This window comes from Lycorma delicatula, chromosome 6 (genome assembly GCF_047948215.1).
Source record: "Lycorma delicatula isolate Av1 chromosome 6, ASM4794821v1, whole genome shotgun sequence".
Taxonomy (NCBI): domain Eukaryota; kingdom Metazoa; phylum Arthropoda; class Insecta; order Hemiptera; family Fulgoridae; genus Lycorma; species Lycorma delicatula.
The window spans coordinates 140733969-140749528 of record NC_134460.1 but is presented as its reverse complement, the minus strand read 5'-3'; the positions used below and the strand labels follow the sequence as shown (position 1 = coordinate 140749528).

Below are 15560 nucleotides of genomic sequence, written 5' to 3'. Positions count from 1 at the left end.
GAAATATATCTACAAGCCTTCTCAGTCATGCTAAGAAATATGGGAAAAATTTGGTTGCAATTGATTAGGTTGTTTTTTTGTTTTATGCCGAACAAAAAACCCCCTTCCTGTATGTATAATAGTATAGATAAATTAAAAAGCTTCTCTTTTATTATACAAATATTACTGTTAATAAGTTTTTAATAATACTAATTAAATAAATATTTTGCATAATTATTTATAAATACATAATTAAATATTTGTAATGTCTTTAAAGTTGCAAATTTCCCAGCTTGCTGTTATTTTATGTTTATTATTATGAACAATAATAATTTTTCTCTGTTTATTGTATTGATAATCTGATCAACAAAGCTTTCTGTGGTTTTCCCTGATGCTTCAAGAAAATTAAACATATTGCTAAAAAAAAAAAAAATTATAACATTTCAGATGTTTGAGAGAGAGAGTCGAAGAGAGAAGATAATAGAAGGCAAGATGAGAGAAGTAAGATTAAAGGTTAAAGTGAGAATAAGTGAACAAAAAGAAGTAGGACCAAAACCAGTACCAGTTATGTCTGCAGCTGAACTAATGTTGGAAGCTGCTGAAAAGGACTTCAATGATTTGTTGGGGAAGGTATATAATGAAAATATATTTTAAGAAGTATTTTTCATTTATATAATTACAGATTTGTCAGTTAAAACAGAAACATATTTGAGATACCTTTTTCCTTTAACACTTGTTAACGTGCTACTGCAGCTGCAGTTACCCAAGTCATAAAGGTACGTTCTTTGTTCACAACAAAACGTGTCTCCTCTTAAATGCACAAAAAGGAACTGATATTTTTTAGACAGAGTTTTTTCAATTTTCACTGAATTTCCTTTCAGTGAACTTAAATAATATTACATATACAGTTTTGATTCATCATTAGTAGAGCCATATATAAATAAAGGGTTCTGGAGAAGACTGTAAACTGCCCTAATTGATCATCATTTTCACCATTCATTCCCTTTTCCTTATCCTTCACTCCTTCTTCCCCATTATAAGTTTTATGGATGCAGATCTGACTATCAACTATTAAGTTTTCCATGCTGAGGATTCCTGAAAAGCCCCAGTTGTATCTAATTGGTGAAGGGGCTGTCTGTAGATAGACCAGGATAATCTGTTATTTGTCAGGTTGCTGACAAGCCTAATGGTTAAGTAATTATTGGACAAACCTGAAATGAATAATAAGTACACATTTGTTACACCTATAGCATTGAGAAATCAAGTTAGATCTACTGAAGAGGCTGCTGTCATCAATATTCATTGGAAAGCAAACAACAGATTGGTAATAAAATTATTGATAACAAACCTAATGTACATGTACAATAAATTAAACCAATTGCTTAATAGCAATCAGCTCTTACTTTTGGTATTACCTATATCTAAACCTGTATAATAATACCTTAATACACCTATATATATAATTAAACCTTTATAATGACAAGTGTCATATAATTGCAATAATATAGAGGCATCTTAATTCCATCGCAAAACCATTCCATAGGTCAGAATATGCATCTCTACAGAGAACATAATTTTCACACCAAGTGTAGTATTTATTAATACTACTACAATAACCATATATTAAACAAAATAATCATAATTCTATTGTTACATATTTTGTAATTCCAAATTATTAGTTAATTCAAATTTCAAAATTTTTAAAGTTGAAAACTTGCAAAAATGTGATACAATAAAATAGATTTTATAATAAATGAATATAATATATTCATGTTTTAGGCTTATTCTATGCATTCTCATAGCTAAACAGTTCAATGGTCTGAAGAGGAGGGCATGGAAGTCATTGATCCTCGCCCTCAATTCATCTATAATAATGGATTTATTTAGTGGATTATAGTAGATTTATTTTTATTTATTTAATAAATTAATTTTTGATAGGTACGTCATGCCTCTTCTTTTAGTTTGTTGGTTGATAAGACTGGAAGTCACAGATATGTCTTCCAGACTTCCAAAAAAACATTTACCTTCTTTTGGTAAGGCTTTGACAAATCTAACTTGATATGCAGAGGTAGAAAGAGAACTTTATTCGAATCTGTGACAGCTTTTGGAGCACATTTGTGGTTCCAGGTTCTAATCAAGCTCCTTTTGACCAATCTTTCCTTATCCAATGATTATACCAGTCACACAAAAAACAAGGAAACTTTGTGTATCAATATTATTTTGAGATCACCATTTAGGACGAATCTATGCCAATCGGTACTTTTGTAAAGAATGTTAACTTGAATGTTAAAGACTAATTCTCCTTCTAAAAAATATGGAAGAAAATCCTTTTCTCTGTATCTGAACCAGGAAAATGAGGTGCCAGCTGCTAGCGGGTTCTTCTCTTTAATCCTTGAACCAAACAATTCTGAATTTTCTTTGCTCAGATGTAAGTCTCAAACCAAATCGTTTAATTCAGACTGTAAATAAAGCTATGGTGTACAGCTATCTATCTCCAGGTTAGTACTCCTTGATGTGAAATCACTTGTGGAACCATCTATTAAGTAAATTTCTGGATGAATTGGCACTGGTACGTCTGGGTATAAAGCAGATCACATACTTGGATTCACGATTTTTATTCTTTAAAAATAGAAGAGTTAATAAAAAACTCTTCAAAGTAAAATTGTGAACACCGCTACACCACTGGAACTCCCAATCTGATTGCTTCTTGTTCATCCTTTGACCACCATTGAAGTCCTTCAACACATGTGTAGCAAATATAGTGGGGTGCTCAAGTTTTGTTTTGAGCACCTATTCTCAGTCCAAAACGATCCTATTCTCGGTACACTTGTACGAAACATTTCTTTTTTGCCTTTACGCTATTAACTCACCACAAATGCAACAAAAAGAATCTGCAGAATTCTCATAATTTCAAACCCTCCCCTCCGCTTCAGACCGCTCAAGTATTTAGCTATAAAAATGCATAGTATAAGCCAAAAAAGTGAATACATTATATTAATTTATTATTAAAATAAAAACGTGCACAATTTTACAAATTTTGATTTAAAATTTGCAATTTGCGAAAAATGCTGGTGTGATGGTTATTTTCAGATTCAGCACCAAAAATACATACAAATCGATTATCAAAAGTTAAAGAACATTCCACAACCCAAATTTTTTGCAGGCTTGTGTCATTTACTGTTTAAATCTTTTTTGCTCTGTTGTACAATCAATTGTCTTATTTTCAACTATCACCTTTTCTACTTCATACTGGGCTCACTTTACAGCCAATGCTCTTAATTTTATTTACAGCTGTCCAAAATCATTATTATTATCTGTCCAAGATCATATGGATTATTTATTTATGTATACAAAGTAAGTTTCCGAAATTAAATAGAAATAGATTTAAAGATTTAACGAATTTACTCACATGCCCTCTACACAGAACCATTCTCTAGTTATACACTTGTTACAGCGCCAGTAGAGATTAAATACACTCTGGAGATTAAATACTTCAAGCCTTCAACTGCTTGGTGCAAGCCCTTTAGATTGCTGAAATGTCTTTGGAAATGCAGACTTTCATCTTCAACGTGTTAAAATTGCATTGCCGTGCAAGAGAGTCCAACTGCTCGGATCCCCGTACTCCGGCCAGATTCAATGAATGTGACGTATCAGGCATTTCATTACTTCCAAATAGAATTCACAGTTTGACCACTTGGGACAAATTCATGATGAATCAAGCCCTTTGTGTCGAAGAATTCAATCAACATCGTTTTCACTCTTGATTTTTGCTTGCTGCCTGACTTTTGCGAGTCTTTGTGACTCCAGGACTCAACCAAGCAGTGGATTGACACTTCATTCGATCGTACATGAAGCACCAGCTTTCATGCCCAGTTACAACAATTCAACAAAGTCTTTGAGTGCAAGAAAGACACACCTGTTTTTGTTCTTCAGTCAAGGAATGAAACACACCTTTTGGTGGTTCATTTTTTCTGTTAGAACTGTACATACCATGTCTGATGAGGTTGTTTTCGTGAACAGCTGTTGACAAACAGATGTCATCATTCAACGATCTCTACCATCTTTAAACCGCTTCCACCATGTGTATGTTGTATGAGAGATGCAGCTTCATTGCTCAATGCTTGCTTTATCATAGAATAAGTCAAATACAAAATTTTATCACGCTTCTCTGTTCCATGTTGTGAGCTCACACAAGGTCACATGAACACAACATATGCAGCCAAATATACTTATAGTTACATATACTTATTTACATACTTATCTCCTGCAGAGATGCCCATGGGCATCTGTACTGCAGCCTGATGTATGAAACTTAATCTAAATACATGAAAAATTACCAATTGACAAAACAACTATTGTTTTTGCAAACAACTATTGTTATTTGTTTATTTGCATTATCTTATATAATTATCTGCATTAGCAATTATTGTGCCCCTATTAAGTAAATCTTTTCATGCCTTTGTGGCTGAAAAATGAAGAGGGTTGTGCAACAGCATGTTGCACAACTCTAAAGTAACGTATTGGCAAGAGCTTACTTTTAAATGAGACAAACCTAATTAAAACTTATATTCTGCTGCAGGAGACAATAAAGGGTGGATCTGATCTGAAAGATGTCTTGGTAGAAACTGCTGATGCTGATGGTGATGATGGTGATGCAACTGATCAACAACCACTACCAGCAATTGCACAAAAACCATCTGAGGAAGAAAGACCACCTCAGCAAGAGGAACCATCAGAAACATCAAAACAATAATTACTATTTTAATGAGTACTTTTTAAATAGACTTTTAAAAAAGTCCTTAAATAAAAAACAGTGTAAAAATCAAGTGTTTTTTTTCTCCTATAACCTACTATTATAATAAGATGTTTTACCTATAATGAGATGTTTCATTTCATTAAACTTTTCATTAAATAATAATGAAAGTCCTTTTGTCCTAATAAGGTTGTTTTATGACAGACAGTTATATAAAGTTGTTGTTGAAACACAGTTGGAAATCGACCCATGAGCATTTCAACATCACCTGGCTTTATTGTAGAATCCATTTTATGTAAATACGACCAGATGTAATCAACACCTGCACATGATGATGGATGCAAATTAGTCGAAAATGACCCCCTCACCAAGTCTGGCCAGCCTACAAAAACCAAGAAAACATTCTGAAAGTTTGTGATATAGCACACTCTGACAGTAGAATTACAATTAAGTTATATAATAATTTGTCCCTAAAGTAGCAGACCAGGAAAACTAACTATAAAAGTGTCATTAAACATGTGAAAATGTGCACAAGAAAAAGCCGGCACTTTGGCAAGGAATTTACCACTGGCATAATCAATAGTAACCAAAAAGGTGATTGTGTTGTTGTGTTGACATTTGTGTAGGCACTTGTTTACTGAAATATGGGGTGTGGAAAATCCTCATGAAACTTAGGAGCATATTTTTGATTGCTTCTGTATGGCCCATTCTTCTTCCAGGAGGCAACCATAAATGGTGGAGTTTATCTGGACATGCTTCAAAATTTTCTAATTCCTCAGTTACACGATGATGAATAAAATGAGCGCTATTACTATCATCACGGCAGTGGGGACCACCTCACTACCAGCTAGAACTTTTACTTACTACAAAGAACTTTTTGACACTCTATTCGCAGGTCAGTGGATTGATCATGAAGGTCCAACTGGATGGCCCTTACCCCACAAATTTGACCCCGCTACATTTTTTCTTGTGGGGTTTCATTAAAGATCAAGTACCACCTTTGCCTGCTGATCTTGTTGAAAGTTTCACGAAGTAACTGAATGAATCTCAGGACATCACAAACTAGGATCTGGAAATGCTTAGTTTTCAAATCATGTAAACAAACTGAAAATATAGGATTAGAAATCTGATTTGGCAGAAAAATAATGTATTATAATATTAAAATGAAAAATTACAAAATATTTTAAGGTACTATTAACAATTATAGAGTTAAATATAACTTTAACTCACTTAAATGGATCAAGTACTTTTCTACAACTAATAAAAATTATTTATGGCTTGTTCATCTTTGTAAGATTCTACACATTATTATCATGTGGTTAAGGTGAGAATGATAGAAACAAAATAATTTGTTACTGGCCTGCTCAGAATACACATCCAAATTTTATTATCTGAATAACTTATCTATATATTACATGTTCAATTAATCCTTTAACCAGTTTATGTTGATGATTAATAACCCCTGTGTGGATTATTTTGTTAACTGACAGACGATAGTGCTCTTAAACTTTAACTGCATGTATTACACTTAAAAAAAATATAATTACAACCTAAAAAAAACAATTCACACATTGCACAAACACCTGGTGTAAAAATAGAAAGAATTAGAAACATTTTGTTCCTTACAGACATTATTATTATTCATTGTGTAATAAAAATTATAGAGAAAAAAACAATTTAGTACAAATTGCAGTTGCTAGAGTGTAGAATCTGGTGGCATGACAGAATGCGTAATATTGGGGCAAAATCCATTGGATGCAGTACTAGACTGCGTAATATTACAGCGAAACATGTTACAGTTAAAAATATCCATAAAATGCATGTTTAGTTAAATAATTACGTTATTTAGTTAATACACACTCAAATATTATGTACATTCATTTCTAACAATGTTAAAAATTAATTAGTTGATTATGTAATAGACACCAATCAATAACTTCTACAACTGGACATGATATATTAATGAATGACTACCACATTATAAATAACTTTAAAAAATAATAAACTGTAAAAGTAATTACATATTATCAATATATCTGAAAAACTATAAAAACATTTGTTTTTTTGTCATTTGTTTGTTTTTATGTAAAGTTTAGTAAATATTTCCTGCCCTTTTTACTATGAATATATAATATTAGCATAATGAACAATTGAAAGTTTACCTATAAGTTTAGCATCTATCTCGGACAGGTACATCAATATCCTTTCAGAAGGACTACACAATGAATCACCTATGTCTCCACTTTCACCCATGTAAGTCACATCATCATCACCATCCACTTTTTCTTCTTTTTTATACCCTTTTTCTTTTTCCAGTCGTGCTTGTAATTCTGCAACTTTAAGTTCATCTTCTGTTTGTCGTTTTTTAGATTCAATTAATTGCTAAAAGCAAAATATATTTGTTATAATTAAATAAAATAAATATTACTAAACATTAATACAAAACATGTGCAAGAGAGTAGAGCAAAATTTCCAGTATTCAGTTTTCAGCTATGATGACATTCAATAACACAACTAAAAAGCAAATGATAGAATTACAGTGCAGGTTGGAACCTGACTAAACATGCACTAACATGTAACTGCCTGTGATGATCTATTCCATCATATTGTAAACCTTTCCTAGTAACCTTTGTATAACTGTACACCTAATTTCAATACACCTAAGCTATATACATTTAATAACACAATTAACCATACTAAATTTGACAAACAAACATTAACCAGATCTATATTATTTGACTAAAAATTAAAGGGTTTCATAATTGCATTGATATGAGTGTTAGTATTGATTATACTACATCACTGATGTTGACAGGGGCACTGGTCAGAGCCATATAATTAGTTAGAAAAACTCTACATCTTCAGTAATACAAGTTGCGGCAGCTGATTAAACAGTTATGAGGAGTTATAAAAAAATAATGGGGTATGTAAAGAAAACATGTTTTTATTATCTAAATTAGCAATACATACCACATAATGACCATTAAGTTTTGAAAATATTGTCCAAGATAGTGAGTGTTAGCTGCAACACACTGCTGGAGATGATGTCTAAAGCTTTGTACAGGTCATTCATACATATTGCGGGGTATAGCGTTAACCTCTTCAATAATGCATTCCCTTAGTTCTGGTAAGGTGTGAGGGCAATGTTTAAACACCTTTTGTTTAAACAAATGCTCAAATTGGGTGACCATGTCCACTAGAACCACCAATGTCCATTAGAACTGGTAGCACACTTAGTGTGCTACCAGTTCCTCCACCTGCCTAACCCAAGACCAAAAGCTCTTTGCATCGTGATCACAGATCGGCTGTTTGCAAAATGCAGGCACATGGCAGAGCCACAATGTGGCCCAAACCATGTTAGCTACTGAAATATAGTCACTGACAGAACAGAGCCACCTGCAACTTACCTGCCCCTAACACTGCCCAGGCACTTACCCTTTCTAACCCCACTTAGTCAATTTTGCTGCAAAGTAAGTTATTAAGAAAGATATTAAAAAACATTTTTAAAAATAAAAATGTTTTACATTTATGATAAGTTACAAAAAAAATTTGCAAAAAACAAAAAGTACAGTTCACTCCAATGGTCAATATTGCAAAGTAAAAAATACTATACACCACACAAATATTACTCAAATAAACACTATTCACCTGTTGCATTCCTTGTAATGTTTGTTGTACTAATTTTAACTGTTTTTCTTTTTGATCAATTTCAGCTCTAAGATCAGATCTCACAAGATCCACTTCATTCTTATAAGCTTCCAATTGACATCGAAGACTGTCGTTTTCTTCCTGAAACAACACATATTCCTAAACACTTTTATAACAGAGACTACTATTAGTAAGGACTTCCAGTTATTAAGTCACTCTAAACTTAGATTTTGTAGAATTTTTTCAAAACCACGAAGTAACAGTAGGAAATTCTCAAAATAATATTTTATTTTCAAATAAAATAAAACTTAAATAGAAAACTGCTTATCCTGCTAAAAATGTATAATATAGTTACATCACTCTTCTAAGTTATACTAAAAATCAATTAAAAGCTAAATATACATGAAAACAAACTTTCTTTGTTTCAACAAAGTTTGTGTTTTATGAATAATATTTAATATTAGCCTTACAACAAACTAAGAAAGATGTAAATCTACAAATAGGCTAAACTATGCATAAATTCTCAACAGTAAGCTCTAAAAAATAAGTCTTCCAAGAGCACACTGATTTGTTGTTTATCTTAACTAATCTTCAAAGGCAAAAAATAAGAGTAAATATTAATATCATCAATCTGCTGAATGATACAATAAATTTTCCTCTCCTATTGTACTCTTTCTTCTTGATCTGGAACATTTTCACTCTTTTTTTTTTTGTTTTCCTTAAGTAACTGTATTCACGTCAAATACCATGTTCAGAGTTATAAATATTGTAGGCCTAAACATCTGGGAAGATTAAGTGATCTCATAAGAAAAGTTAAATTATGTTAAATTCACTAAGAGGATTAATAAAAGTTTTCTTAAACGTATTAAAAGAATTAAAAAATGCTTTTATTATTCTTTTAATGTTTTTAAAAATATGTCTATTATACATACTTGTAACGTGTGAAAGTTATTCTGTAGTACTAACATGAAAATAGAGAAGCAATCTTGCTACACATGCTTAAAAACTGTTATTTCCTTTTTTTTAATAGTTTTGAAGTATTCCTCTGCTATTTTAGAGCAATACTACTTGTATAAACTCATTCCAGATTTTGCTGTCTGATTAATATTGCAGGAACTGCAGCATAATTTCTTTATTCATCCAATCCACTCATCCAGATAATTAAATTTGGGATTAATAAAGAATGGTATCTAGAATCACACATACACACACATACACATACACATACCCACACCCACCCCCACACACACATACACCATTAAGATATGTTAGTATGGCCTATCACAGATCTGTGCTCTTGAAAGATAGAATGCATCTAGTAAGTAAAGTCACATATACACAGGACCTATTTCTCTAGAATAAAGAACATTATTAAAAAAATCTGTTGTCACTATTACTTTTCATTAACCTCATGCATTAGCTGTACCATAATTTTCAAACAATAGTTACTTTATACAATACTATACTACATAATACTTACTTTAAGCGAAACAACACTATCATTTTCTTTTTTAGTTTTCTTTCGTGGTGTTTCTTCTTCAGCATCAGATACTTCCATTTCCTCATCTAAACCAGCATTAAGATTCTCTTCTAACTCAATCTGTTTTATCTCCTGTAAAAGATTCCAAATAGATTTTAACAATCTAAATGATTTAATAATTCAGTAAAGGACAAAAGAAATATAAAGAATATTGGCAAATTTTTAATGTACACCTTACGTTATGTTTGCACAATGTATTTTTTTTCAAGAAGCATATAAAGGTAATGTTAATGTAAAAAAAAATCTATAAAATGAGAAAATATATTTTGATGAAATAATGTTAGTACTTTTTAGTGACATTTACATACCTTTATGTGCGTCCTGAAAAAAAAAAATATTTTCTCATTTTAATAGATTTTATTTTTAACTTTACAAATCATAAATATACCTATACAACATTAATGTAAAACAGAAAACTACGTGTGTAAAACACATATTCACACGCACCAACTATTTAGGTAATTTTGGAAAAATAAAATTTTAAAATAATATTAAAAACACAAAATTAAAAAAATAAACCAACACCTTTAACCAAACAGAGTAAACTCAATGAGGTGTACAAAGTTAATGGATACCAAAATAATGGATAAATCAGTTTAGTCTAGTACACAAGAAAGTTGGCCATATTAGCCAAAACTTTTCAACTTATCTTCAAGACGATAAAGGGAAAAAGATGGTAAAAAGAAAAATCGCTATTTATGGTGCTAAAAAGTATAAAAGTAATATATGATTATAAATTGAAGCGATAACTGAAAATCTTGGGTAAGATTGTGAATGGCATCCCTTACCAACCAGACTGTTTCACCTTTTTTTTTTCCTGTTTAGCATCTGGGAATTACAGTTCAGGTATTACTTCAGAGGATGATATGTACAAGTGTAAATGAACTGTGGTCTTGTACAGTCTCAGTTCTACCATTCCTGAGATGTGTGATTAATTGAATCCCAATCACCAAAGACACCGGTATCCACAATCTAGTACTCAAATCCATATATAAGTAACTGCCTTTACTAGGACTTGAACGCCTGAACTCTCGACTTCCAAATCATTTATTTGGAAAGACGTGTTCACCACTAGACCAACCCGGCAGGTTTAGACTGTTTCTCCTGGTTGTGTTCCAGATGCTGCAAAAGTACTTCAGGAAATACTGTACTGGAATTTGAAGGCTGTGAAATAAGGACAAAATGCCAGCAGCCATAGAGCCAATTAATTAATAAACAAGTTTACTGAATATCACTGTATTTGATAAACTTTCACTAGATGCCCCGCTATCTTGCAATGTAATTTCAAACAAAAAATTTCCAAAAGTTTGATATTGAGAATTTTAGATATATATTTTTGTATGTATATTACAACTAATAAATAAAAATTTTGTATGCATATTTAAAAACTAGAAAATAGTAAACTATGAACTCCTTATTTAATAAATACTTTACTTAAGTTTTAAACTCAAATCCTGCAGCAATTACAGTATCAGAAGATAATGATTCCAACAACATATCCCAACCAGCAAATTAAAAAGATAATGGGTCTCATACAAAATAAACTTATTATTTTAAAAGTTATGGATCATTCAAAAGTTTTATGTTAAAAGCTAGTAGAAATTACTGCTGCTAATTTTTTTAAGTGCACTGCTGAAAATTCAATGCATTTATTGACATACTAAATAATGACATTGGATACCTTAATGATGTTGTAATTCTGTTTTAACTCTTTTACATCAAACTTCTACTTTTAAACATTCTCCTGTTAAAATTTTTCTTCTAGCATTTATTACTGCCCCCCTGTGCTACCATAAAATACTGCATTCCATAAAAACATTTTAAAAAGTTTTTTACTTATTTCTGGAATCTTTCTGCTGCATTTATATTTCTGCTTTATTTTCCACCATTATATTTCCTTCTCTTATGTTTATCTACTTGGTTTTATTATACTTTAAAATTAACATTTCTTCTGGCAATGGTTAATTTTACTATTATTATGAACTAGTAATTGCTTCAAATCCATATTTTATTAAGGTATGAGGTGAATAGAAAAACAGACCATTAAAAAAATCAAACCAAGATTGAAATGTAATCTGGAACCCAGAAAGCTAACACTAATTGATCCCCCAGTACCTCTACCATTGTTTTTTACCATCTGAAGAGAGATTGCTTTTGTCTTGCTGAAAAGATCCTCAAGATCATAAATCAGATCAGAATTTGAATACAATCAGGCATCATTCATCTACAACTTTCCTTCATAAAAACAAACCAATACTGTTACCAGAATCTGGAGGATGACAAAGTACACAAGATCAAGACTATATAGTGAATTATTTAATAACTTGCCATTAATCATGAGTAAAGAAAAAAAAGTAAATACTACAACTTAATCCTTTATTTACTTAATACTATTACTAATAGAATTTCAAAACCCCTGAACTAATAAATAAAATATATTTTCATGTTGAATATTTTAACTGAAATGTAATTGTTTTAAAACAATTTTTAACTTAAACCCTTTTTTCTAGAACTATAACTTCCACTGTCATCTTCCTAGCAGACATGTTTTTCATATCAAGCAGCAGACAATTTTATAATCTCTATTATTAAAATTATTTTTAAATTAAAATATCACTTATTACAAACCATTGTCCAAAATCTCATGTATTTCATATTTACGACTTTCCATTTTAATTTAGTCATACAAACATTGTGATGTAAATAGAACACCTTATTAAATATTAATAAGGCAAGAAAATAAGTCATTTATAAATAAGTCAGTTATTAATAAGGCAAGAAAATAAGATAATAAGGCAAGAAAAACTATAAGTCATAATTTGTGAATTTAACTACTGTTAATATTAAAATAAATCCGTAACTTTTAACTAATAATAAAGAATATAAAAATACCTAAAAATTAGTATGAACTAACCTAATACATGGTCGTGGGAATAAATATATTATTAAACTATCAGTCAAAGAAATGGTGATGATTACAATGTTATATCATGAAAAAAATAAACACTAATGATGAGATAAAACTGCATCAGCGTACTAGAAGAACCTCACATTGCAGACAATTTTGATTAAATTACACTAACAAATCTATTGAATATAAATATTATAATGGAAGAATTATAGTGTGATTTTATAGAGAAAAGAGTGAGACACTCACTTTTTTCTGTGCATGCGCATGCACGCACACACACACTTTTATATTTTTATATATATGTATCTATGTATGTGGTGTGTGTGTGCGTGTGTGTATGTTAAAAATACTGTAAACAGTACCCTATTTTTATATACAATTATAATTTATTTTACACCAGAAAAAAATAAAGTAATGATGTTAATCTGATAGTTGTTCTTTGTTGTTTAAATCTGCAGCCAAGGCAAAAAACAGAATTCTGTATTCTATAATGTAACACAGTTACAGCTGAAACTAGTATAGCTATATCTATTACTGTGTAATCTATAGAAGCATACAGTCATCTTAATGTACATTATATAGTTACTAAAAAAAAAAATCATAGTATTTAACAACTGTAATACTAGGGAAATCATTTTTTGGCAATATCAATATACATTTCAGCAATATTGTCATATGACAACACTGTGCAAGACAAGTGCAATTTTTCTTATTGATCACTGAATCCATCTCTGTTGTTACTATTCAGCATAAGTTTAGATAGATGTACATAGAGTAATTGACAGTCGCATTAGGAGCCCAAAGACACCCAGTCATTTTCCACATTACAAATCTAAATATTCCTAATTCCATTGCACATTAAGTTATGTGGAAAAGATTACAATTACACACATGCAAACTTCATCCAAGACACAAAATTTAACTCATCTGATATGCTAGGCAAGACAGGTGATGAAAACTAAAAAACCATTTTCACAGATGGCAACTTTCTACATAAACAGCTGCTTGAATTGTCTTGACTATAATACCTGAGAGTATAGAGACAGTTTCTGAGAACATTAAGTTTCGGTAGATTCAGTTATAGATACATTTTTCCTACAGGACCTTCTTGTAAGACATTTTCTTTGCAGAGAAAAATAATAATGGCTACCAACTACCTAAACATGCTTCAGCCGTTTGTTCTGCAGGTTTTGTACAAACATAATGGATCACTATCACACAGTTTGTAGGATATGGTGGATTGGTAGAGGAGGAAGAAGTAGGAATTTAAACAATCTTATTCTGCTAGGACACATTTCAATAAGATCTTCATTTTTTTTCTCTTTTGCTCCCTTTCAGTAACCATTTCAAATCGCTTCCTAAAATAAGTCTCATGATATAAAATCTAATTATTTTTATTATGTTTTCATGATTACATTAAATTATATAGTTTTGTTAAATACTTGTGCAATGCTATTATAAGAGAACCATTTAAAAAATATTTATTTGAAATCATCCTCTGAAGCACTTTTATTCAATAATCCACTTGTATACCACTTTAATTTTCAGTTTGAAAAAATTATGTACACCAACTACAATTTTGTTTTTTTCAAAATATCATTTACCGCTAACTGAGTTGTATCATTTTATATAGATTACTGTGTAATCTATAGAAGCATACAGTCATCTTAATGTACATTATATAGTTACTAAAAAAAAAAAAATCATAATATTTAACAACTGTAGTACTAGGGAAATCATTTTTTGGCAATATCAATATTGACAGGTGATGAAAACTAAAAAACCATTTTCACAGATGGCAACTTTCTACATAAACAGCTGCTTGAATTGTGTTGACTATAATACCTGAGAGTATAGAGACAGTTTCTGAGAACATTAAGTTTCGATAGATTCAGTTATAGAAACATTTTTCCTACAGGACCTTCTTGTAAGATATTTTCTTTGCAGAGAAAAATAATAATGGCTACCAACTACCTAAACATGCTTCAGCCGTTTGTTCTGCAGGTTTTGTACAAACAGAATGGATCACTATCACAAAGTTTGAAGGAGATGGTGGATTGGTAGACGAGGAAGAAGTAGGAATTTAAATCTTATTCTGCTAGGACAAATTTCAATAAGATCTTCTTTTTTTCTCTTTTGCTCCCTTTCAGTACCCATTTCAAACAGCTTCCTAAAATCAGTCTTCTAAAATTGTGTATAGGTTTTCTTGCACATATGTAGTCATCATTTGTCTCATATTATTTTGATCTTTTCAATTTCTAATGGTTTACTGCATAAAATAATCATTAAAACAAATTCTCATTCCAGAATAACTGAGTGCAACTCACTTAAAAACGACTGTTCATTGAACAGAATTTTTTTTTTATGTAAATATTATTTTCTACTTAATAAGTTTCTGATAAATTAAAATTTCCTTCATCTCTATTTGCACTTCAAAGATCTATTTCCTAAAAAAAAAACTAAGCATGATGAAAATAAAATCACCACACTAAAAGGAAGGTGCATTTTTCTTGTCTTACTCAGTATATTAGATATGGTTCAATAATTGATTTATCAGTTTTTAATTTGTTTGTTAAAATTTCCTTTAATTACCAAAGGATAAAATTGGATAACCAACCAAAGCACATAATTAAAAAAAATACGTTTTTTAGTCTTATATAGTTATTAAAATTAAACTTTAAATTAATAGTGTCATTTAAGTAATTATACAAATTCTTTCCTATAAATAC

At 30.5% G+C, this 15560-nt stretch overlaps 2 protein-coding genes across 2 annotated transcripts in view; one reads left to right on the top strand and one right to left on the bottom strand.

Annotated features, from left to right (window-relative positions):
* The window catches only part of LOC142327005 (dynein axonemal intermediate chain 2-like), a 38464-nt gene extending 33722 nt beyond the window's left edge, over positions 1–4742 (top strand). The window contains exons 10-11 of the mRNA XM_075369753.1: positions 427–609; positions 4559–4742. Of these exons, the coding sequence (XP_075225868.1) occupies positions 427–609; positions 4559–4732 (357 nt within the window). The 3' untranslated portion in view covers positions 4733–4742. The remainder of the gene's footprint in view (positions 1–426; positions 610–4558) is intronic.
* A 124-nt stretch (positions 4743–4866) lies between these two features.
* LOC142326947 (uncharacterized) lies at positions 4867–14988 on the bottom strand. Its single transcript, XM_075369677.1, has 5 exons — positions 14867–14988; positions 9861–10023; positions 8381–8521; positions 6895–7114; positions 4867–5114 (listed from the first exon to the last, which is right to left on the bottom strand). The coding sequence occupies exons 1-5, from the start codon at positions 14986–14988 to the stop codon at positions 4867–4869; spliced, it is 894 nt and encodes a 297-aa protein (XP_075225792.1).
* Between the last annotated feature and the right edge of the window lie 572 nt (positions 14989–15560).

Bases quoted from the DNA above. Each gene is read 5' to 3' on its own strand.
- LOC142326947 (XM_075369677.1), bottom strand. From the start codon at position 14,988: ATGGGTACTGAAAGGGAGCAAAAGAGAAAAAAAGAAGATCTTATTGAA. The intron at 8,522-9,860 runs GTAAGTATTATG...GTGTTGTTTCAG, and splicing joins ATAGTGTTGTTTCGCTTAAA to GAAGAAAACGACAGTCTTCG. The intron at 5,115-6,894 runs GTAAACTTTCAA...TGGTTTTTGTAG, and splicing joins GATAGATGCTAAACTTATAG to GCTGGCCAGACTTGGTGAGG.